Below are 25,756 nucleotides of genomic sequence, written 5' to 3' on the forward strand. Positions count from 1 at the left end.
GAACCAAGGCAAAGTGTCTGCCCAAGGCCACCAAGCTGGGGAAAAACAGGGATTCGGTTCCCATACAACACACTGCCTTCCAACACTGGGCCGGACCAAGAGCTCCCCAAACCCCAGCCAGCTCTGACTCCCTGGGGTTTCATTCGTGTGACCCTCAGGGGTCACGAGTGCAGCTTTACTGAGGGCTTTACTGAGGGGAGAGGGAGGGCCGTGTGGGAAGGGGACTCTTGGCAACACTGAGGCCAAGATGATGAAACCAAGGCCCAGGGGAGGGAGAGCTCGCTCCAAGGCTCACGCTGGAGGGCAGGGCCTGGGTCCTCACAAAGTCCAAGGGACACTGAGGGTCAGTCCCTGGGCCTCCTGGCTCCACCGACTGTGCATCACACCCTCTTTCTGGAATTCTCTCCGCCCTGGACGCTCAACACTGACCTTGTGTGGTCTCCTACTTCTCTGACTCTCCTTTCCTGTCTCTTGCCCGGGACCCTCTATACATACTGCCTCCGGATCACCGTTTCCATCTACTCGTGTGGTTTCAGCCACCACCTCTTCTCAAATGCCAAACAAATCTTTATTTTCAGACCAAAAGCTCCACTGCCAGCTGGACATTCAATCCGGATGTCCCTCAGCCCCTCAAAGTCTTTATCCTCAATTGGTGGCTTCACCTCTATTCTCCACCCCACCTGGCACCACTGCCGAGTCATTCAAGGAGGCAGAAACTCAGGCCTCGCCCCTCACCTGTCCCTCTCCTTATCTCCAGTTTTGACCAGACAGGCCATCCAATTCTACATCCTAAACCTTCCTCAGATTTGCTCCCCACTCTCTATCTCCCCTGCCACTTTCCAGGCTCTCTCTCTTCTCGCTGTCTCTGTCTCTGTCTCTCCACTTCTGTCTCTCTCTCCTGCAACACCTCCTAGGAGGCCTCCTGACCCTGCACAACGATCCTCTATCCCAGTCATTGGAGGGAACTTTCTAAAATGCAAATATGATCCAGTTATTGGCCTTCAGGGGCCTCCTCAATACCCTCAGGATAAAGCCCAAGTTCCTAATGTACCCAGCAAGGCTCCCCGTGACTGGGCCCCACCTGCCGTGGTCTCACCTCCTATCTATTCCTACCCTACACGCCATGTTCCTGCAACCTGGAGCCTCTGTTATACCTCACACTGCCCTGGCCTCATGCCTTTGCCTCTGTTGTCCCCTTGGCTTACTCTCACGCTGTACCTTCAGCTCAAGCATCACCTCCTACAGGAAGTCCTCCCTGATTCTCATCACCTCCAAGTTGGGGAGGTGTCCCTCTGCTCTGGGCTCTCATAGAACCTTGAGTTTATCCTGGCCTCTACTGTGCTATATACTAGCCTCAGTTTCTGCCCCCACTGAACTGGGAGTTCCATGAGGGCAAAGTCCATGTCTTGTTGACTTTCTGTGTGCCCAGCATCTTGTAGAGTTTATGGCCATCAGTAGCACTCAATAAATGTTTGCTTAAGGGAGGCCCGATCCACAGAGCTGGTGACCTGGACCAGAAGCCAGGACTCCTGACTCCCAGTCCAGTGCCCTTTTCAACTGCTCCCAATGCCAGGCTGTAATCCAACACTTTCACCTATGAACAAACCCACACATCTGGACGCCCTGTTCACTCAAAGCTCCAGCCCAGCCAACCACCAGGTGACGGCTCTGAACAAGAGCTGGCAGAGGCAATGGCTCCACCTGCCAAGACGGTGCACTCGGCTCTCCCGGCTGGGGGCATGCGCAGGTGGAGAAGCGATGGCTCGGTGCGCTGGGCCTCTGCAGGAAAGCGTGGGGAGCAGCAGGGCTGAAAAGTAACTCCATCCTGAGGTTCTGGAACTAAGAAGACCTAGAGATCCTTGATTCCTGCTGCATCCGCAGGCCTGGGAACTCTAGTTCAGGGAAGGAGAGTGAGTCTGCCCAGGTCTCTGGATCAGACAGCAGTGAGACCAACCAGAACACCACTGCTTTCTGGAAAGAAGCAGGGAACACCTCCTTTACAAACTGAAAGCCTGCCCCCACTCTGGTTGCATTAGAGCCATGGGGGATCCATCCAAACTGACCTGAGTGCTCACATCTCAGCAAGAGGAAGCAACTCTGGACCTTGGCCTTCCCAACCCCCACCCTTACGCCTGTGGTCCTCAGAAAATCCTCCTCCTGGATTAAGAGAACCCATAAAACAATAGGCTGCCCAAGGCTTGGGCCTGGTTTATATGCACAGAGTAGGAAAGGGCCATTCTCTCAGAAAGCAGTGGAGAACAGCCCATTTCCACTGCTAAGAAAAGGCAGCATTGTGTTTGGAACAAAGCCTGAAAAAGCCGGCTGGGCAGGGTGGCAGCCATCTGTGGACCGCCCTGCTAAGCGGAGAGCAAACACTGTTACTGCAAAAGTGAGGGGGAGGCCAGGAGACAGGAAAAATCACCTTGGCTCCGGCAGAAACGTAACATTGAAGAGAAAAGGGACAATGGCTGCCAGGATATCCTTCTGTGGACAAGAGCTATCTGAAGAATGATGGCTCTTTTTTGTTGAAATACGTCTATTACAGGCCCGTTTCATATTTATGGTTTAGGGAGGTTTGGTTTCCCACTAGGCAATCAATCAATTTTCTTGCCCAATTGACACTCACTTCAAAAAGATGAGAAAAGGAGAGAAACAGTGGCCCCCACAAGATTCTCCCCACCCCCAAAAGACTGGTAAGAAGCAGAATATATCTGGCAGGGAAAAATCCATTTTCTTCTCAAAAAGAGTTAACCATACAGTTGAAACTGGGTCTTTAACAACAGCAACAAGAAGCAGTGTGGCATGCCTTGATTACACCAGGGCAAAAACAAAAAAAACCCAAAACACCAATAACAACAACAAAAAAACAGAGACGAGAGCTCCTGCAAAATGACTGTCTACAATTAAATGAAAATGCAGTTGTTGCAAAGAATATTTATGAACAGGGCTGTTCTGAAAGTCCCAAGCCGGCCAAAGTAGAAGAACATTTCAAGTGTCATCATCCTATTAAAGCCTTGGAAGTCATTTGTCTTTCATCATGAAGGTGAAAAACAAGGTCCTTGGCTTAATTATTCTCCACCAACGCGGTTCTGTTTAATCTGTACGCAGAGTGTGCAGCTGAAACACAGATTTCGGCCAATTTCTTTCAGGCACGAGGTACAGACGACAAATCGCTAAGCAGAATGGCGAACTCTACTTCAAGGGAACAGAACGCCAGCTGATAAGAATCCCACTCAGATGACAATGGTCAAAGGAACGCACGACCAGAGATGCCCGGCCTGGAGGATGGAAGGGTGATTTTCACCATGCGTGACTTATGCAATGAAATGGATGCAGCGAAAGTTCATCGAGGGGGGAAGGAGGGGTTTCACAGCACCCAGACAGATGAGGGGGGCAGAGAGCAGCCCCCTGTCCCAGTTTTCAGACCAGAGCTGCTGAGACTCTGGGCCAGATTCAGCAAACGAAGGTTCCTTTGGCATCCGAACAGTTTATCCGATTCTCCCTCTTCTAAAACAATAAAGGAGCTGGCCTATTGACAAGCTCGGCTGCTTCATTAATTGGAAAGTCCCTTCGGGTGTGAATGCTGGCAGCAGGAGCAACTCAAGACCTGGAAATAACTGCTTTGGAAATGCTAAGGTGTTTGCAGACGCAGAGAGCAACCCTGCCTAACACAGATTCAGGTACCACGTGATGGCATGCGTGTTGCTCCAGGAAGCTTGAGATAGGTTTGGAGAAAAATGTGGCTTTAGGCCCTAGTAGCCATTCTCAGAGAGAATCATTGCCAGTCAGAGCTGGAAGGGACGCTCAGTTCTGAGAGCATCAGAACCCACTGGAGGGCTTATTACATCACACATTTGGGGGGCTCTACCCTCTAAAGAGTCTGCTTTAGTAGGTTTAGGGTGAGACTCAAGAATCTGTGCTCCTCACATGTTCCCAGATGCCAGCTGGTCTGTGCACCCGACTTTGAATAGGGCTGATGTAAACCAGTGGACTTCAGATCGGTTTCAGCAGAAGTCTCTTCTCCAAAGGATACTGCAGTATGCTAAATAGATAAAGGTGGCATTTTATTAAGGGGCTCAAATTGTATCATATGCTTATTAGAGTCATTCAGTGAGAACATTAGGATGTGGTTGATGCCGAATCTTTAACTCAGAGGTTATGAGGGACATTTGCAGGTTTCTGACAGCTTCAAGATCCAGATTATTCCTGTCTTATGTTTTCCCTGCACACACAGATCAGTAGTTACAAACGGTGTTTATGTGTATATATGTGTATACATATATACACACACACACACATGTAAATAATGTTTTTTTCAGTTTGCCTTGCACTTTCAGGATGCTCATCAGTAAAGAGAAGTAGCAGAAAGAGCTCTGTTCTGAAATCTATGCAAAACAGATTAACCTGGCACCAGACGCCACCTTGGCAGTGCTCTCCAAAGTGTTAGATTTGATAACTAATAGGTATGAGCATGGGTGTGGATCTTCCTTTTTCTAAAAAACAGATTAGATAAAATTATGCCTTAAAAATGAGACCCTGGAGGCTTCCCTGGTGGTGCAGTGGTTAAGCATCCACCTGCCAGTGCAGGGGACATGGGTTTGAGCCCTAGTCCGGGAAGGATCCCACGTGCCGCGGAACAACTAAGCCTGTGCATCACAACTACTGAGCCTGCTCTCTAGAGCCCGTGAGCCCCAACTACTGAGCCCATGTGCCACAACTACTGAAGCCCGCGCGCCTAGAGCCCGTGCTCCACAACAAGAGAAGCCACCGCAATGAGAAGCCTGCGCACCGCAACGAAGAGTAGCCCCCACTCGCCGCAACTAGAGAAAGTCCGCACGCAGCAACAAAGACCGAACGCAGCCAAAAATAAAATAAATAAAATAAAATAAAATAAATTTAAAAAATGAGAACATGGCAAGTTACTTAATCTCTCCGAGCCCTGGTTCCCTAACAACTAATGGTACTAAAAGCACCTACCTCACAAGGCTTTTGAACAGATCAAAGGAGATAATCTCTACAAAAGCAGTTGTCAAACCATAAAGTGCACTGCTCATGTGATCCTTCCGTCCTGAAGGCAAACGTCCTCACTCCTTCAAAGACCTGGGCTGGTTTATAAGGTACCACGGGTCTCGACCAATGGCTACAGATTAGAACCACCAGCCCGCCCCACCCAGACCAACTGAACCAGAATCTCTGGGCTGAATGTCAGTATTTTTTAAACACTCTCCAGGGGATGCTAATAAGTAACCAAGATTATTCCATATTTCCTCCCAAGTTCCACACAAAACCCTGCCAGGCTGCTCCCATTGCTTCTGGATGGCCACTAGCAACAAAAGAGAAAGAGAGAAAAAATGTCCCTAACCAGACCCTGACTTTTTCACTGCTGTTGGCCTAAAAGGGGGGCTTTAATCACCACAGCTACTAATTCTGGAGCACCGATACATGCTGGGTGATTTACATACATTATCACTTTTAATCCTCCCTGTACCTGGGTGAGGTACATATTATTCTTGCCCATTTTTACAATAGCTTTATTGAGATAAAATTCACACATACTGTACAATTCACCCACTAAAACTATACAAATTCAACAGCTTTAAGTATATTCACAAAGTCGTGCAACCATCACCACAATCAATTCTAGAGCATTTTCATCACCCCCCACCCCCCCCCAAAGAAACGCCATACCCTTTAGCCATCACCCCTGACTCCTCCCATCTCCCCCAGCCCTGGGCACCAGGAGACTGGTTCTCCTTCTTGTCTCTATAGATTTGCCTATTCTGGACATTTCATATCAATGGAATCATACAATATGTGGTCTTTTGTGACTGGCTTCTTTCTTTTTTTTTGGCTGCGTTGGGTCTTCGTTGCTGCATGCAGGCTTTCTCTAGCTGTGGCGAGCAGGGGCTACTCTTCGTTGCGGTGCGCAGGCTTCTCATCGCGGTGGCTTCTCTTGTTGCGGAGCACGGGCTCTAGGCGTGCGGGCTTCAGCAGTTGTGGCGTGTGAGCTCAGCAGTTGTGGGTCATGGGCTCTAGAGCACAGGCTCAGCAGTTGTGGCGCAGGGGCTTGGCTGCTCCGTGGCATGTGGGATCTTCCCGGACCAGGGCTTGAACCCATGTCCCCTGAATTGGCAGGTGGATTCTTAACCACTGCGCCACCAGGGAAGTCCCATGACTTGCTTCTTTCACTTAATGTTTTCAAGGTTCACCATGTTGTAGCATGTACTTTATTCCCTTTTATGGCCAAATGATATTCCATTGTATGGATATAGCACGTTTTATTTATCCATTTATCAACTGAGGGACATTTGGGTTGTTTCCACTTTTGAGATATTATGAACATTCCTGAAGAACTTTCTGTGTGGACATATGTTTTAATTTCTCTTGGTCATATATACCTAGGAGTGGAATTGCTGGGTCATATGGTAACGCTATGTTTAGCCTTTTGAGGAACTGCCCGATTGTTTTCCATAGTGTCTGCACCATTTTACATTCCCAACAGCAGTCTATGAGGATTACAACTTCTTTACATCCTTTACTGATACTTGTTATTATCTGTCCTTTTTGTTATAGCCATCCTAGTGGATGTGAAGTGGTATCTCACCGTGGTTTTGACTTGCATTTCTTTTGTAGCTAATGGCGCTGAGCACCTTTTTATGTGCTTATACTTCTTTGGAGAAACGTGCATTGAGATATCTGCCCACTTTTTAATTGGGCTATTTGTCTTTTTATTAGAGTTGTAATAGTTCTTTATATATTCTAGATACAAGTCCTTTATCAGATCTATAATTTGAGAAAATTCTCATTCTGGGGATTGTCTTTTCACTTTTTGTCCTTTGAAGCACAACAGTTTTTAATTTTGAGGATGCCCAATTTATTTTTTGTTGCTTGTGCTTTTGGTGTCATATCTGATCCAAGGTCACAAATATTTGTGGCTTTTTCTTCCAAGAATTTTGTGGTTTTAGCTCTTACAGTAGGTCTTTGATCCAACTTGAGCTAATTTTTGTATATGTTTGGAGTTAGGGAGGAAGCTGAAGCTCAAATGTCTAGTAACCTCCAGAGCCAGACTGTTCCGATCAGCAGTCCTGCCTGGCTACATGGCTTCCAAAGAGCCACGGTTCTGTACTGGTGGTGGCTCGTGGTAGAGGCAGGGAGGAGGGCCACGGAAGCAAGCCGTGGAGGAGCTTGCCACCCAAGACAGGCACAGGCAGTGTACTCAGTAAAGGGGGACCCTGCGGCCAAAAAGCAGAGCACAGTCAACAAGCCCCACAGAGGGCAGGACATGTGCGGGCTCACGGGGTCGCTAAACCCAGAGGTGACCCATCGACCTCACTCCAGGGATCTCTGCAGCCTACCCGAATCTGCCCCAGTGTCCTTCTAGGTCTCCGAGCTCCAAGCTCAAGTGAAGTTGTCTTATGTCTTTTGGGCACAGTTGAAGGGAAAGAGATTTGGCTGGCTCCAGAGTTGTTCAGCCAGAGAAGGACCCGGGAGGGGACTCAGTTTCCCAACTCTGAGTCCATATTACCAGTGGGTCTGGGGACACCAACGTAAGATGACCAGCATTGATAGAAGAGGCCACTTCATAGGGCTGCTAAAAAAACTAAGGATTCATGAGAATTCTTGACACCACAGGAAACAAGATAAGGGGTCACACAGGGCAGCTTAGTGGAAATCACAGGGCTGAAGGGCCTTTTCATTCACAGTTGGTGATGGTAACTACAACTGTGGCTGCATCTAAACTATCAATACATAAACAGAAACAGGAAGGTCCGCCTGCCTCCCTGAAGCCCAGGTCACGGGTACAAGACATTGGAAAGACAAGTGCTGTCAGAATTTGTAGTGTGATTCACTGCAAGTGGACTCAGTCCCTAGTAAAGGTGATCTACAGGCGTAATGCACTGTAGTCGAGGTTATCTTCACACACAGTAAACTTCACAAGGAAATTCTACGAGCATCAGTTTCCCCCTTTTGCAAATGAGGAAACTGTGCTCAAAAAAGACCAGCTGACGTATCCAAGGCCATACAGAGAGTGGGAGATGGAGCTGGATTTTGAACCCAGAAGCTTGAATCCAAGCCTAGAGCTCTTCCCAGGCCCAAGAAGCAGCCCGTCTGGTTAGAAAGCCAGGACGGTGCCCCACTCCCACGACACCTGGACACCTCCAAACACTCAGGCCACCCACCACATCCAAGGGCAAAATACCTCAAGCAAATGAAAGCCCAAGGAACAGTTTTTGAATCAATTATAAAAACTAACTTGCCTGGGCTTCCATGGTGGCGCAGTGGTTGGGAGTCCGCCTGCCGATGCAGGGGACGTGGGTTCGTGCCCCGGTCCGGGAAGATCCCACGTGCCACGGAGCAGCTGGGCCCGTGAGCCATGGCCGCTGAGCCTGCGCGTCCGGAGCCTGTGCTCCGCAACGGGAGAGGCCACAACAGTGAGAGGCCCGCGTACCGCAAAAAAAAAAAAACCACTAACTTGCCTGATCCACACATATGAAAAGTAATCACAATCATGTCTTACATTTGTTGTGTATCTTACTAAGTGCCAGGCATACGTAAAGCCCTTCTTTACCTGCATTAGTTCACTTAATTATCACAGCAGCACTAGAAGGTAGGTGCTATCATTATCCCCATCTTAAAACAGAGATCTAAGAAGGCAGCATGGGACTCCTTGAACTTTTCAGAAGTGTCTGATTTCTGCTAAGAACATACAGATCCAGCCATGTCCCTACGACCACCTCTCCAAGGGACCCAGTGCTAGGACAACAGCGGGTGTGACCAACCTGTGATGTTAAATAAGAGATTTGGAACCCTCGTGAATGCTCAGGGTATGGTATCAAATAAGACTCAATACCACAGGGACCAGAGTTAAACACACGCATGGTTGCCTTTAGCTATCACTCGTTTGCCCTCAAATTACATGATTAAAGATAAAAAAAAAAAAAGCTAACAGCTTTGGAAAATGTGCTAACAAAGTGACGGAACTAAAGTGGAAATTTAGGATTTCAAAGATGAGTTGGGAGACTCTATTCCAAGAAGGGACAGATTGGATCTCTCTGCCAAGCAAGTATGAGACAGAAAAAGCGTCTGAGTCAGAGGGAAGAAGGCCAATGCTATTCCAAAGAGCCACAAATTAAAAACCAATTATGCAAGGCTTGCTAAAAAAATGTCAGTGGGCTGCCTTTATGTTTTAAATCACTAAAAACATAAGCATGCTTATGCCAACATTTACCCAGCACATCAGCTGGTTTGGGGAAACTTTATGCTCAGGCTAAACATGGATGAACATTTTGGTCTTTTTGGTGAGCAAACTCCTAGGGTGAGCACACCTTCCAAGACCACACTGTAGTTCATGGATTCGAAGTCCCACTTCTTCCAAAGGCAAAAGCCTTCTAAATGTTCTCTAGGGCCCCTGGAGAAGTTGGGAGATGGCCAATGTGAAATCCACGAACAGCTAAGTCTCCTCTCCTGTTCTCAAGAGGAGAGCAGAAGGATCTTGTCGCTACATGCAGGATGTGCTGGAGAGACAGAATCCACGATGGAATGCACACACTGATTCCTCAAGGGGACACCCTCAGAAGCCTCCCTGATAGGGATCAGAAGAGAACAAGAAGTACAAACAGATAAAGTCAGGTTCCCAAATGTAGCCAGGTACTCTCTGGGCCTACTAAAAACACAGATTCCCTGGACTCTGGCCTCTGAGATTCTGAGTTCATGGGCCCAAGGTTGGGTCTGGAAATCTGGATTCATAAGAAGTCTGCCAAGTGGTTTTGATGATCAACCAAGTTTGGGAATGGTTGGTTTGATTTTCATTGTGTCCTCTTGTCTTTGGCCTGAAGTCGCTTATGTTCAGAAATGGAAAAAGAAAGGGACAAATGCTTGGAGGTGAGAATTGGGAGATATAGAAACCAAGGGATGGAAAGTGTAAGTGACTTGCCAAGTTGACACAGCTAATTAATGTTCAAACCAACAAGCATGTGTTAAACAGTCTACAGGCCAGGCACTGTCCACCGACTGGTGGAAGTAAAAAGGAATGGAAGATGTAGTCCCCATCCTTGGGACCTAAGCACAGGACACAAACTCAAAAGCCGGCTGGTGACAATAGGCATTGTGAAACGGGCTGAGAAAGGCAACAGGAGGTGGTGGGGACTGCGGAGAAATGAGGACCACATGCCAATACAGTGAGCTCAGCTCCAGCTTCTCGTTGCATGTAAGGGTGTGGGTCTAGAGTGCCCAGATATTCTGGGTTTTTTAAAGAAGCCAAAAAGTCCACATTTCCTGGCTTTTAAATATAGCAACTCATTCAATAAAAAAAAAGAAGAAGAAAAAAAAAAAAACCACACTGTGAGGGCCAAACAAGATTCATCTGTAGGCTGACTCCTGCCCGTGGAATGACAGTTTGCAATCTCTTTCTTAAAAGGTCATCCAGACTCTCTTGAACTTGAGTCCCCTCTAGAGCACTGCAGAGTGACACAGAGGGTGAGGGGTCCCATCCAGCAGGTTGTTAGGTCATTGCTTGCTCTGCGTGTGTGTATGCGTGCTTGCACGCGCACGTGCACGTGCACACACACAAGGGCGGGGCTTCTGGCCTCCCTCCGCCACTACTGGAAATGCATTCCAGGCCCAGAGGCAGGGCATGGCCACTGCAGCCCACTCGGAGATGACCCACCCAGGAAGGGCCGAGATCTCCAGGACAACAGAGAGTGCTTGGTGGAGGACTCCAGCTTAAGGGGCTGCAGAACAAAAAGTGGAGGAAGGAAGGAAAGCTCTGGAGAAAGCCAGAGAGCAAAGCTGTCTTGAAAAGGAAAGAAGAACAAAGAGAGAGAGAGAAGCATCGGCTCTAAAAATCCCAATATAACATGCCCAGATTCCCTAGCCAACCCTCACAACGAGCAGTCTGGCCACTTCCCATCCACTTGGTTTTCTTAGCTTTTCTTCACGACACTGACCACTACCTGGCCTTTTATATTGTATATGAATTTGCTTATTTTTGGATATCCCCACTCCAGTACATAGTCCAAGAGAAGGTGGACTTTGTCGACTTTGCTTATGGTTCAGTTCCCAGTGTCTGGCCCGGTGCTTGGCACATGGTAGGTGCTTAGCATGTATCTGTTGGACAAATGGACTGCGGGGAAGCACCTCCACAAAAATAGTTTAACGTGATGTGACAACCCTATAATATTGGGTTGGCCAAAAAGTTCGTTCAGGTTTTTCGTAACATCCTACGGAAAAACCCGAACGAACTTTTTGGCCAAGCCAATAAAAACATCAGCACAAAGCATTTCATCATTTACAAAATGCGTCCTTTAACTTAATTCCTCTGATTTTCTTTTACCCAACTGCTTCATGTATTTGGACATGGCCCAAGAGGCTGCTGGCCTCCATAAGGCGGACAGTCCAAGAGCCAGCTGGGACAGAGCTGCCTGCACAGCAGCTCGGCCCGTCCTCTCTCCGGGGGCCTGGGAGATGATACGGCTGCAGAACTGACGGGCTCAGCGTTAATCTGGGCGTGTCATCAAAATGATGGAGGATTCTGGGGCCAGGTTCATCCGGCTTCCCCAGCCCAATAGAGTACTGATTAGAGGCCTGGAAGTCTGGCAGAGAGCACAGGAGGCAGCATAGCATAAGGTTTAAGCTTTGGCTGAAAAGTCAGACTGCCTGGCCTCGTTTCGCAGCTGCGTGACCTTGGATGTCCCCAAGGCTTGTTGACTGCATCCACAATGTGGACATAACAATAACAACAGCAATAATAATGACCTCAAAAGGGTTCTCATGCGAGTTCAACAAGATGCTGCACAGAGAGCACCCAGCACTGTGCCTGGTGCACACTGCTATCCCAGCAGCACCGTCTCGCCCACGCGGGGCCCAGCTCTGCCACCTTCCAGCCGTGCGACCCCGAGTGACTTGACCTCCTCCTCCCTGGACCTCAAATTCCTCTTCTTTATTTTTTTATTTATTTTTCAATTTTTTAATTTTATTATTATTATTTTTGGCCGTCCCGCGTGGCTTGCGGGATCTCAGTTCCCTGACCAGGGATTGAACCCGGGCCACGGCAGTGAAAGAGCTGAGTCCTAACCACTGGACCACCAGGGAATTCCTCTTCCTTAAAATGGGGAGAACCAGATCACCAGGATCAGGTAAGGAATACACAAGACTCTACATGTTGAGCCCTTAGCACAGGGCCTGCTACATATTAAATGTTTAATAAATGTGAGCTTGTATCTTATTATTATTCAAGAAAGTTTTACTAGTCCAAAATGCCAGTGTGAAAATCCACCAAAGGCAGTGTGCCGTATGCAAATAAATCTTCGGGACATAAGGTTCTCCAGCTGCAAGTTTCTCTCCCAACCCCCTTTGTCTTTCAGTTGCTCTCAGAATGAACCCCCACCCATCTTGGGTCTGACCCAGAACATCGGAGGTCGGAGGTCGGTTCCCAGTGCAGGGCTGACCTTACTCGACGCCAGCACCCACTACGCTGCAGTCTGACAGCGAGGGAGGGGACATGCAAATATGCCCTAAAAATGGCTTGTTATTTTCACAGCCTGGATGGTGTGTGTTTGGGAGGACGGCACGTCACTGTCAGGTACAGGGCATATGTCACCAATTTGGGGGAGGCTGTGTAATGTAAAAATACCCAATCCAAATAAAGGCCTTTTCAAAAAAAAAGAAAGAAAGAAAGGAAGAAAGGAAGAAAGAAAGAAAGAAAGCTCCTCCGGTGCCTTTTGCGGAGTGGGGAGGTGGTAAGTCAGCCCCTGCCTCCAGGCAGATCTCAGAGACCAAAGCACCCGCCCCTCATCAACCCCACAGCCTCAGTGCCCCTGCTCAGCTACTAGTTTTAAATACTATGGAATGACCCAGAAATGAATGCTTTCAAGTTCTGGGCCTGGGAAGGCAAAATAGTACAAGACCAAAGATAAGGGCTCTCCACAAAGAACACAGAGCACTAACTAAGCCAGGAAGTGCTATCCACAGCACGCTCATTGACAAAATCAATTCAGAAGAATATAATTACCCGTCAACTCTCATCTTGTAATCAACCGTCTTTAGTGGGCATCTACAGGGCACCTAATCCAGGTGTCTCCAGCATAAATGTCTACAGTAGGGGCCACGCGGCCCAAGGTAAACGAAGGCAGCCGGCGGCAACAAAAGCAAAACTGACAGCGTAAGCAAAATCGAGAGGAACAGGGAGGCGCCGGGCCTGTGGGAGGCTGGAGAGAGCAAAGAAGTGAAGCGGGTCCCCCGCTCCTGGCCGAGCCAGAAGAGGGCACGGTGTGGCCACATCTTCCCGCTTTGTAATCAAAGATTAAAATCCAAATTTTCAAGTGAAATGTTGGTTCCAGCTTCTTTTAAAACACTGCGCAGGCCAAACAAAACACACCTGAGAGCCACATCCGGCCCGCCAACAGCCAGTGTGCCACCCCGGCCGAGCTCCCCAGCAGCCCTTCTGTGCAATTTTTATGGTACTTATGGGGAGAGGGAGGGCAGAGCAGGAATGGCATTAAAATACCCAACTCCCCCCTGCCGGTACCCAGACACCTTTCTCCACTAAGAGTCCCCCTTTCTGGGACGTCCAGCCCTGTGAGCTCCATCCTACAGGATGAGCCCCCAGCCGGGCGCACCTCTGTCTGTGAATGCTCCCTCCCCGCAGGGCGGCCCAGCACCTGCGTTTGGCTGCCTCCCCCCAGGCCTCTGGCCCAGCCGCCTCTCCAGCTCTCCAGCTCCCACCACCGGCTCCTTCTCCCTTCCGGGCGGGCAGCTACTCTGTCTGGCCTCTGAAGAAATGGCCCTGCTGGGGACCTCACTGGGGCAGGCCTTTGGACAAATCACCAGCCCTGGGGAAGTGACCGGGGGCGTGCCCAGCACTGATGCTCACCCACGCTGGGGACTTCTGCTTCTCCCCGGGCCCCAGGGAAAAGCTACTCTTCTACAAGTACGGCTCACGAGCACTGCAGCTCCAAGGGACCCGGGGAGGGCGTGCTCCACGTGTGGGTCCTCTGCAAACACCAGCTAAGGCAGATGGTGCCGGGCAGCTGAGGCCAAGTCCAGCTCTGGCAGCCGCTTGGGAAGGTAGCCCACACCACCCCTCCTCCAAGTTCCTGCTTTCAGCTCCAGCCTGGGGCCAAGAGCAATAGAGACAATGATGTGACTAATGATAATAATTGTTAAAGCTAACCCAATATTGGCATTGCCTTATATACTTTTCAAAGCATGTGCACATTCCCATTATCTCCCCTGACCCCACCCCCAGCACCCCAGAGACATGGCCAAATGTTATTACTCAATACTTTTATTATTAATCACTCTTCCCTTGCCCCTCAAAGAACCAGAGACAGGTTGGGCATCCTGCCCTAGCCCAGTGCCTCTCAAACGCTAACACGGCCCTGAGTACCCCAGGGGAGCTTGTTAAACCGCAGATTCGGATTCCGACAGTCTGGGGTGGGGCCTGAGATCCTGCACGTCTAACAACCTCAAGATGTTACTGACATGGATGCTACTGGTCCTCAGACCCCATGTTAAACGGCAAGGCTTAGGTCACACGGTGAGTTTAGGGCTAGACCTAGTACACTAATCCAGGCGTCCTACCCTCCCCCCAGGATCCTGCCCTGGGGGAACAAGGCTCGCTCACCTCACTCTTCACGGGTTGGGGCCTCTTGCCCAGTTTCACCTCCAGGAAGTGCAAAGGGGCAATCATGGCCCCAATGTTGCGGATGTCGGCGTATTTCAGCTCCTCTGCAGTCAGAGCCGAGCTGGGGAGTCCGGTTAGGGGGCCGAGCCCTGGCAGAGAGCCCGCAGTCATGGAAGGGTCTGGGATCTGCCCAGGCATCATAGCAGGAGGAGCGGCAGTCCAGCCTGGAGTGGACAGGAGAAGAGCAGGACAGGCACTGTCAGCCGGGTGAGAGGTTCCATGAGGGGTTTAAGTCCCTGTGTCTCACCAGGACCCCACCCTTTCTTTCACCAATGTCCCCCTAAACCCCTTCCCCACCTTAAGGTGCTCTTCCTGCCCTTAAGTCCATTCTGTTATTGAGGGAAACTTGATCAGTTAATTTACACCAAGGTTATTGTTGGCACTTAGGCAATGCTTAACCCAATCACAGGCCACACTGATTCAGCATTTGCCATGGGCTGGGCACTGCGGTAATCCTTCCATCAGTCCCATAAGACTGGGTCAGAGACCATGACACGGAGGAAGAAGCCAAGGCTTAGAAAAAAGAACTCGCTCCAGACTGTACACAGTTAAAACTGGAGGAGCTGGATTTAGACTGCAACACGCTGCCTGCGAAGAGAATGGATCAGAATGGAGGCATCAAGCACCTTTGCACCTGTTTAAGAGGGAGCTATTTTGGGGCTGTCATGGTGCTTCCCCTCAAATCACACATCCCATTCCGCATACTTGTTAAGACACCCTGAATACGAGATGAAGCAGATCTAAGTTAACAGTGAATGTGTGTGTGAGTGTGTGCATCTGGCATCTATGAGGAAGAGACTGCGGCACGGGAGATGGAATTAATTAGCATGTGCTTCCCCAGTGGAGCCCAGTACGAGAAAAGTCCTCCACGGGCTCTTCACTTTCAAAGCAAACACATATTCTAGCTCCACCAGACCCAGAAGGTTTGCAAAGGAAGGCAGATTCAGGCATGAAAGAAAGACATAAAGTAGACAGGTCAACACTAAGGGAATTCTTTTTCCTTCTTTTCACTGGGGGAAGCTCATGGGTAAGAAACTATCCCTTCAAGGCACAGATGGCAGGGAAGAAAGCTTGTCTGCTAATAAAGCCAGACTTTCTGGCCACTTACAGGGCTCCTACCTATCCATCCATCCATCCGTCCATCCCATTGTCAACCACCTACTAGGAGCCAAGCGGCACTGAGAACACTAGAGGTCAGTTGTGCACAGTGCTGGCTTCTAAACAGCCTTGTAAGTAGCATTTCAGTACAAAACTGCCTCTGGATTCTAACCCTAAGGAAAAAAAAAATCATTTCTCGGGCTTCCCTGGTGGCGCAGTGGTTAAGAATCCACCTGCCAATGCAGGAGACACGAGTTTGAGCCCTGGTCCGGGAAGATCCCACATGCCGCGGAGCAGCTAAGCCCGTGCGCCACAGCTACTGAGCTTGTGCTCTAGAGCCCGTGACCCACAACTACCAAGCCCGTGTGCCACAACTATTGAGTTCACGTGCTGCAACTACTGAAGCCCGTGAGCCTAGAGCCTGTGCTCCACAACAAGAGAAGCCACCACAGTGAGAAGCACGCGCACAGCAATGAAGAGTAGCCCCCGCTCGCCGCAACTAGAGAAAGCCCGCGTGCGGCAACGAAGACCAACGCAGTCAAAAATTTAAAAAAAAAAAAAATCATTTCTCCCCCTTCCCGCCTCGCTGCACAGGGCTATAAAATTAAAACTTCATCTGTCTTGGAAATCCTGGGGGAGAAGCTTTGACCTATCTTTCTATCTTCACTCTCTCTTCCCATAGAAAGGGGTGCATTTGGCAAGACAGAGAAGATGTGATGTCCGTCAGACCACTTTCAGTGAGAAAGTCACTCCCTCCACCCTCTGGAGCCAGGCCTGCAATGCAGAGAGGGCTGCAGGCTGCCACGCCAGGAGGCTGCTCTGGGGCATGGTGGATGAGCTACTTGTCTCCCTGGAACTCCTCCAGGGAGAATAAGAAAGGGGCCAGTGTAAGGACTCACTCCGCTGTGGCGAAATGATGCCTGGACCCAGCCGTGTGGATGTTTGGCAGGCGGTGGGGGGTGGGGGTGGGGAGCGGAGGGGGGCGATTTCAGGCTACCTGAGCCAAACTGACAAAGGAAACTCATACCTTTTCCTCAGAAGAGGGGAAAAAAACCTACAAAACTCCCCCTTCTAGACCTGAACTGATGCTACAAGGAGTCGGCAACCCCAGGAAGGATGTTTAACTGAGCTAGTCAAAATGGACAGGAGATGGGAAGCTTGAAAATGTCCTATGCCTGGTGTTTCATCTGGACACAAAGCCCTACCAGGGGAGAGAGGCATCACACCTCAGGTATGGAGCAAAGCAAAAATATAGCGCAAAATTCCCTCCTCGGTCAGAAGCCCCAGAACCTCCCGATACTGTGAGGGCCCATCCATGTGTGGCAAAATGTGCCATGTGGCCACTTAGCGAGTGGAGGGGTGATCTCAAGGGGTGAGGCATGCACGTTTCCGGCGCAGAAAGGATAATCAACAAACACTTGACAAATGAATGAAGGAAGAAACGAATGATAAATTCATGGCGGAGCAAAATTCAGTGAGTAGGGTAAGGATGTGTCTCTGGAAGTTTATATGCTTGTTATCCACCTCCAGATTATTCGTTCCCACGGTAGACCCCAAGAAAAACCCTCCAGAGGCTTCTGTATGTTTCCCCGCCAGAGCCATCTCAGGAGACGGAAGCCAGACCCCACTCTGTTCCGGGAATGATAGGCTCGGCTTGCAGCTTCTGTTTATTTTCAAACAGAAGGTATAAATGAGACACTAACAAATGATCCCAAAATATAATGAATTCTCTGCTCCTGTGAGAACCCCCCTGCCAGAGCAAGAACCCACTGGGAGCTGCAGCCCCATGAATTCTTACCATTCCTGCTCCCCTGTGAACCTGTCCCACTGACGAGCCTCACCCAGGGAATTAGGCACCAGGTTTTCCTCTGCAGAAGCAAAAAATCCCCTCTCCTGCCTTTCCTCTCAAGGGTGCCCCTAACTGCTCAGATACAAACCACAAAGTCCTTAACACATGCCATTCCTAGGAGACAACCACAACAGCTGACATTCACCAGCGAGAAGTCATCCTAAAGGGCTCCGGGGGTGGAGGGCCGAAGATGGAGGAGCTAAAGCAGCTGCCTTTCATAACTGGATCCCCATTAACTGGAAGGAGCTGACTGATGAGCCAAGGCTGAAAGGCAACTTGGGTGCTTTGAAAAATAAAACAATTTGATGTGATTTAGGAATCTATAAAAGGCGGGGGGGGGGTGGTGGTGGCAGGGAACCAATAACAGCCAGGAGGAATTTACCCACTTCAAGGAAGACAGAGGAAAGATGACAAGATGTGAAATCATCTCCCACACTGGTTGTTCCATACAGAAGCAATTTAGTGGGAGAAAGAGAGGTACACACAACATAAGGAAGATAAACACCCTCCATGTCTCCATTAGTAACTGAGATGCATAAATAAAGAGCAGACACTATACACTGGCAGAAGACCCATATCGGCAAATAGTGCCTGTGCTTCAAAAGACAGGCCTAGAATCCAAAAAGACTTTGGCACCCCAATGTTCACTGCAGCACTATTACCATAGCCAGGTCATGCAAGCAACCTAAATGCCCACAACAGACGAATGGATAAAGAAGATGCGGTACATATATACAATGGAATATTACTCAGCCATAAAAAGGAATGAAACTGGATCATTTGTAGAGACGTGGATGGACCTAGAGACTGTCACACAGAGTGAAGAAAGTCAGAAACAGAAAAATTTCGTATATTAACGCATATATGTGGAATCTAGAAAAATGGTACAGGTGAACCGGTCTGCAAGGCAGAAAGAGAGACACAGATGTAGAGAACAAACGAATGGACACCAAGGGGGGAAAGCAGGGAGGGGGGTGGTGGTGGGATGATTTGGGAGATTGGGATTGACATATATACACTAATATGTATAAAATAGGTACTAATAAGAACCTGCCGTATAAAAATTAATTTAGGGCTTCCCTGGTGGCGCAGTGGTTGAGAGTCCACCGCGGGTTTGTGTCCCGGTCCAGGAAGATCCCATATGCCGCGGAGCGGCTGGGCCCGTGAGCCATGGCCGCTGAGCCTGCGCGTCCGGAGCCTGTGCTCCGCAACGGGAGAGGCCACAGCAGTGAGAGGCCCGCATACCTCAAAATAAATAAATAAATAAATATAAATAATAAATTCAAAAAAAGATTGGCAATTCAGGACACTGACCAGGAACAACTTGGAAAACAGCCAATGAAGAAAAACTGGGTAATGCACAGATCAACGATGAGACTGACAAGCAAGGCATGAATAAGACAGAAAGCATTCTGGAAGTCACAAGTGGACCCTAAGCTGCTGCTGAGTCTAAGATTCGGGGTGGTTTGATGCAGCTTCCTGAGAGGCAGCTTGAAAGAAACAGGGACCAGGTGGATCCGAGGGAAAAGAACCTAAAGAAAAAATCTGATATCTGTCTCTCTCTAGCCTGACTTCCTCAGGGACTTGTAGGCACACGATTTGGGATGCCGCCTTGTACAAGTAGAAAAAAAAGTCACAAAACACTTCAAGTCCAGAAAATGGGCCCTGTTGGGAGATATTAAGATGAAGTCATTTCAGCCAAAAGAATGAAGAGATAACTTAAAAACTTAAGTTTTTCCACCTTATTTTCTTCTCTTGTTTACTGTCTGTAAATCTAAGATGTTACCATATTCTCTAATGGGAGTATCTATACATAAACAATAGTCCTGCTTTGCCGTGTCAAAATCGTAAAGGGCTACTCATATTAGAAAGTGCCCACTAATTGGCATCTTCATCTAGAATGGCAAAGATAGATTTTCTTTTTTAAAGACAGATCAAGAGAAAGTTAGGATCTGCATCATGAACTTTCTGTCCATCCATAGGAAGAAAAGTTTAAGGAAGGCTCTAAAATCCCTGGGTCTCTTTGAGAAGGTTTGCTCCCCTCCAGGCAAACAGCTGGCCTGGACTGGCATCAGGAGGCAGGAATGGGTGTGCAAATGAGTGCAGATAGCCTAAGGCTGCAAGGTTTGGTGCTACAAGAAAGTGGAGGTGAGTGAGGGCAGGTCGAGGAGCAAGGGAGTTCATAGGGTCAGGCCCCAGGAGCACTAGTGGGGTTGGAAGTCAAGAGCAAGTAACTGGCAACTGAAATCAACGGGTGGGAGGTCTTGGGAGCTGGAACCCGGGAAGATTCCCAGGAGAAAGATATGAAGGGCAGCAGTCCATGGCAGGGGCCGGGGGGCAGAGAGGGCAGAAAGGTGCCAGACCAGTCATCACAGAGCATAGTACTAACTATCATGAATCTTGGAGAATTAAACACCAAATCTGTTCTTGGAGCTAAGGAATCACCTGGGATGACCTCTCTCCTGGAATCTGAAATGATGCAGGTCACCCAGCTTCCAAAAGACAAGGAGATCCAGGAGGCAGGGAGCAAAAGGATGGTGAAAGCTCCGAGATGGAGAAAAGGGCAAGCAGCAAAAGACCATCTCCGATGGCTGGCTCAGCTCTGCAGGCAGGAGAGTGAGGCAGGTTAAAGTGGAAACTCCAGAGCCAGATCATCTGGGTGTGAATCCTAGCTCTGCCCCTACTAGCTGTGTGACCTTAGGCAAGTTCCCGAGACTCTCTGTGCCTCACTTTCCTCAGCTGCAAAATGGGACTAATAACATTATTTGCCCTGTAAGGCTAAAAAGAAGATTAAATTCGTTAATACTTGGAAAGCACCTGGAGCAGCACCTGCACTTGGTGAGTGTGAAGTCAGCGTAGCTTCAAGGGCCTTCCTTCCTGGAGCAACACTAGTGCTTGATGACCCCTCAAGGTCCCTTCTGCACAGTTCCCAGTTCCCATCTAACACCGGTCTCCCGTTCCTATGGCCATGAGGAGGATCCCTGGAGGATTCTCTGAAGATCCAGCCCAGAGAATTCTCTGCTCTCCCACTTTCCAACTCTAAATCTCAAGGAGGCAGGACCACCCTGCATCCACGCAGTTATTGCAGAAGAGAAACAACAGGTGGCAGATCAGGGCTGGGTACAAAGGTGCAGAAATGAGACCCAGCACCTGCCCTCTGCCTCAGTTTCTCCTAAGTCCTCCTCCATCTCACAGGCCAGAAGACAACTGCACAGATCACTGGCAACAGGGCACTCCCAGCTGGCTGGTTTTCCACGCCCGCCTCCAGAAGCAGAGCGCCAGCATCTCCTGTGTCCTTCAATCCACTGTAACCCTGCACTGCTTAGAAGGAGTCACTCCTCAGATCTTCATAAGAGAATGCGATGTGGTGGGTGTCAGGAGAAGCCACTGACACAGCCTGATCCCTGCATAGCCATCCCAGCCATAGAAGAAACTGGAACCTCTCCCCAAGAAATGTTCTTCCCTGGAGCCCAGGGAAATGCTTTTGACAAGCCCTGCCTGTAAACACAGCGTTCTCCCCTGCCTAATGTAGGTGCTCAATAAAAACACAGCAAGTCATTTCTGCCAGGATCCTTATCCTGAGCAGCGAGAATACGCTGGGAAAGAACTGCCGGCAGGCCAGACTTCTAGACTCTCTTCCCACCTCACCCCATCTCTGTTCCTTGGTGCCAGGAGTTCATAGCCTCATACATAATACAGACACACACACAGAATGTGACCGATCCTTTGGCCCTTTTTAAAAAATACGCCATTGGCCAGTTAAAGCTTTGGAAATGGAGCTCCACGAATGGAATCCCAAGGGCTGCAGCAAGAAAACAGACTGAAAAAAACCCAGAATGGTGGGCTCTGGCCGGGCCCCCCGCAGCGATTAGTGTGAAGAAACACAGGCTGAAAATTCCAACCGGGGGTCGCTAACGCATTTGTCTCTGCTGCGCTTTGGGAGGCCAAACCATACACCCACGCACAAGAGCAAGCGTGCGCACACACGTATGTGCACACACACACAGGCACACGGAGCTTGGCAGCCTGTAAGTTCCAGAGCTGGTAACACAAGCCACAGAACCGACTGCCAAGACAAGCAACAGATTGAGCCAGGCCCAGTTTCATTGGCCACCATACACTGCATATGGCCCAGGACGCAGCCAAAACAGTGTTCTCACCCTCCTCAAAGGCATAGGAGACCCTCTGTTTTCAAACACACCTCCACAGAGCCTTAATTAAAGGAAAATGGAAAAATAATGTGCCCGCTGCTCTCCCCCTGCCTATATAGGGTATGCACACACACATACCCATATACACTCACTCTATTTTTCTCTTCCTCCCATTTCGGTTTCTAACATAATTCATTCACATGGAAAAAAAGCAAACTGCATCCTGCAGCAGAAAAGCAGAAAAGAATGTAGCTTGCCCTCAGCCCTGGCTCTGATCGCTCAAGTTGAGCTGGGGCTGAATGAATACAGAGCAGGCCAACCTAGAGTCTGCACTGGCCCCTTTCTTCCAGAACAGAGCTGGAAACAGAGACACTTGTGCGAGGGACAGTCGCAACACCAGCAGCCCCATGACAAACAAGGCCTGGAGAGCCTAGCCCTTCTCAGCCTTCTGCCGAGTTTTCTGCAGGTTGGAAAAGATGCCCACACATCCTGCAAACAGGTGGCAGCTGCAAAAGCCAGGTGGCGAGTGAGTGGAGAGATCCTTGTCCAGATTCTCCCTTAGGGGACACTGTTACCAGTTATCAACACATCTCCTTGGAGGTGGCTGCAGCCCACCCAGGAGAAAAGTCAGAAGCCTCCACATCCATGCCTTCCAGCTGCCCTTCAGATCTCACAGCGCCCTGCTCTTCAGGAAAATTCTGGAGCTGCCTGCAACTCTGAACCGAAGCCAAAGTAGCAGGGAAACAGAAGAGTCTTTGAGAAATCCGTCCTCCCTGTTTTAAACAAGGCAAAACCTTAACCAGCCAGAGGCACGAGAATAGATCTTGCTTCTCTTCCCTGGTCGTCAGGTTTATATAAAATCAGAGCCAGGCTCACACCTGATACCTAGTTAAACTCTCCCCTAGAAACCTGCAACGGAAGATAAGGCGTCCATCCAAACTGCAGCCAGATTGGCTGGAAAGATGAAAACAGTGGGAGGTGTTTTAAAAAACCCTCAGGGAAGGGAGGTTGGGGGGAAGGGAGATAACATGTGAACACAGTTCACTGCAAGGCCTTAAAGGACAAGCAGGCACCCAAGCATGGTTCAAAGCTTCAGTTTCTCACAGTTCCTCAAACTAAGACCCTGAGGAGTCCACGAAGATTTGAACCTGGGAACACACACCCACACAGTCTGCAAGCCCTTTTTAGAGAGGCAGACCTGAGCCCAGCTGCCCTGAGCACATGTGGTCAGCCACAGCCCAATGCCCTGGATGGGGGGGAGGTGGGGGGGAGAGGCCCAGTGCAAGGGTCAGGCAATTTTGCTACGGGAGCTGACCCGAGGGGTCAGTTGAGCTCCTCTTTTACCAGCCTCTCCCATCTCCAGCCGCAGGGATGGCCCATCCATCCCTGCAGAGGTGCGGAGGCCTCCCTGTCCCCCCTACCCCACCACTGACCCAGGCAAAACCGGGTCTGCAACCGCAGGGTCAGGGGTCCACAGCCGCTCAGGCTCCTTTTGGTTGGGGGGGGGGGCAGAAGACAGCCGTCTGGGCTCGTTACCTAGAGGAGCCGGCTGGCCTCCTTATGTAACCTGGCTTGGGAGCTGGGGGAGACCAAAGGGGACCCAGCCACCCCGAGACCCCCTCCCAGAAGGGGAATCCCGGAGCAATGGCCCTGAGAGAAGCCCTCTTCATTGTATGGAGAGCCCCAGCCCTTCTCAGTGCCTTCCTCCAGGTCCTCAGGGGGCCGTGCTTCCTCCCTGCGACGGGGTTGGGGCGGGCAAGACTTGCCAGCAGGTCCCTGTCATCCCTCCACCACCAGCACCCTGCACTTCCCTGGCCTTTCACCCTCCATCTCCACCCCGCGGCTCATCTCCCCGGGCAGTTTTCTCCCCCACTCACCCGCCTTCCCCGCCGCGCAAGGAGAGCACCTCCCTGCAAACGGACGGGGGAGGAGAGCACGGGAGGGAGACGGAGAGAGAGCCTCGGCTGCCCCGGGAGCGGACGGAGCCTCCCGTCCCAGGGTGGGAACCAAAGGGAAGCCACCGGCTCTCGGACCCTTGGCGGGAGGGGCCCGGACTGCAGCGTCCCCCTCCGGGGCAGCGCGAGGTCCCGGAGCTGCGGGAGCCTCCCCGCGGGGCTCGGGTTTCGGGGCCCGGCGCTCTCCGCCCGCGCGGGGGCGGCAGTCCCAGGTGCCCGCGGCCAGCGCGCCCCACCCAGCCCGGCCCGGCGCCCCCAGCGCGTGCCCTCGCACCCACCGAGCAGAAGCCGAGGGCGGAGGCTGCGCCCCCGGGACCGGGACCCGGCTGCAGGCGCCGTGCCCGCTCAGCGCCGCTGCCGCCCGGCCGCGGAGCTCCGCCCGGTGCCCAGGCCCGTCCCGGCCCGGGAGCCGCCGCGGCGCCAGCCCCGCCGCCGCTGCAGCGTCCGCCGCCGCCAGCGCCCCCCCGTCGCGGCCGCCGAGCGTCCCTCCCGCAGGCTGTGGCGGGCGGCGGGACGGGTTGCATCAGCCCCGGCTATATAGCGGCCCCTGGGCGGCGGGGAGGGGTCGGGAATGCGGAACCGGCCGAGCTGCCAGCTCCAGACGTCAGAGGGGGACGGAGAGGAAGGGAAGGAGGGGACAGGGGAGGAGGGGGGTGTGGATCCGGCGCTTCACACCCACTGACCTTCACCTCCCCCGCCGCATTTCGCGCCCTCCTCCCGCGGCTCCTCGCGGTCCGCTCCCCGCGGGGACGGCCCCGGCCCCGCAGCAGCGGCCCTGACTCCATCGCGGCCCCCGGCTCTCCCAGCCGGCGGTGCAGGAGCGCGCGAGGAAGCAGGACGCGGCGGGCGGTTATGTAAGAGCATCCCCAGCGCACAGCCGCCCGGCTTCCACCCCGAGACACAGCTCGGGCCGAAAGCAATGAGAAGGTGGCGGCCGGACAAGTCAAAAGGCCCTGGAAGCAGACGTAGCCTGTGTTGAACCATCTTCCTCAGTCCTTAGCTCTTTTTTCCCAAACCGAGAGAGAGAGAGAGAGAGAGAGAGGGGATTTCAACACATTTTCATCCTTGGACACTTAAGCACTGAGTGAGGAAGTGATCTCGCAAGCCTGTTTCGTTTTTCTGGGCAGAAGGATGGGCAGAGGATCAAGGCGTTTGGGTGCCTCTACCCCCGCCTACTAGCCCACCTGGCCACCACAGCCGCCCTTCAGCCCTGGGGTGGTTCACTGCAAGAGACCTGCCCTCCTTGGACTGCAGCCTGAGCCCCCCACCCCTTTCCCTTTCCCCACGGCTTGCACAGTTTGACCCCTGGGCTTTTTATCACACTCCAGCAGGCTTCTCCTTTCCGCTCACGGACGCGCGGGCGGACACCCGTGTGAGCAGCCGCCGCCCTCAGCCCACCCCGAATGGCCTTCTTTCCCTTTACAACTTCCATTGCCAACTGAACTCCTACCTTTCATCCTCCTAAGAGTGGCAGATGGTTAAGGGTGACTCCAGAGGAAATGCGTCCTCCACGGTGCCTTCAGTATGTAAAGGCACAGAGACACCAAGCCCTCAAGCACACGTGTGGCACCTGAGACCTTGGCATTCCGGTTTGCATCTCCTTCCTCCAGACCCCCTGGTTGCTCAGCCAACCCCCTGCCTTTCTGCCTCAGCCAGCGAGGAGTGACAGTGTTTATATTCAGTGACCTTCAGCCTCCTTCTCAGAGTGATGTCAGATCATCACCCATAGAAGAAAGGAAGTGAAAGAAAAAGTTCATGCCTTCTTGGAGTGCAGATGCTCAGAGAGAAAGAAACAACCAGCCTTGAGACCGATGGAAGCAAGTGAGCAGAGCCCAGTGAGCAGGTCTCTTCAATTTGAGGACAGTGAGCTCCTTTTCTTATTCCCAGTGCAGGGAAATCTTTCTGCATCAGAGTACTGGTCTTATGGAGGGAAAGACAGAGCAGGTCCCAATGACATCGACTGACCATTTTCACCTTCACTGTCAGCTCTCTCCCGTGAAGCATTGAAGTTAGCAAATAA

General features: G+C 51.0%; 1 protein-coding gene across 2 annotated transcripts in view; it reads right to left on the bottom strand.

The window, feature by feature from the left end:
- Window positions 1-24,735, bottom strand: part of JDP2 (Jun dimerization protein 2) — a 41,237-nt gene extending 16,502 nt beyond the window's left edge. The window contains exons 1-2 of one of the 2 annotated variants that reach the window (XM_067730014.1): window positions 24,420-24,735; window positions 14,624-14,847 (exon numbers count right to left, since the gene is read on the bottom strand). In XM_067730014.1, coding sequence (XP_067586115.1) covers window positions 14,624-14,847; window positions 24,420-24,720 — 525 coding nt within the window. In that variant the 5' untranslated portion in view covers window positions 24,721-24,735. Of the gene's footprint in view, window positions 1-14,623; window positions 14,848-24,014; window positions 24,153-24,419 lie in introns of those variants that run through there. The other variant, XM_067730015.1, reaches the window with a different exon arrangement.
- Window positions 24,736-25,756: the final 1,021 nt, after the last annotated feature.

Source organism: Pseudorca crassidens, chromosome 1, assembly GCF_039906515.1.
Source record: "Pseudorca crassidens isolate mPseCra1 chromosome 1, mPseCra1.hap1, whole genome shotgun sequence".
NCBI lineage: Eukaryota > Metazoa > Chordata > Mammalia > Artiodactyla > Delphinidae > Pseudorca > Pseudorca crassidens.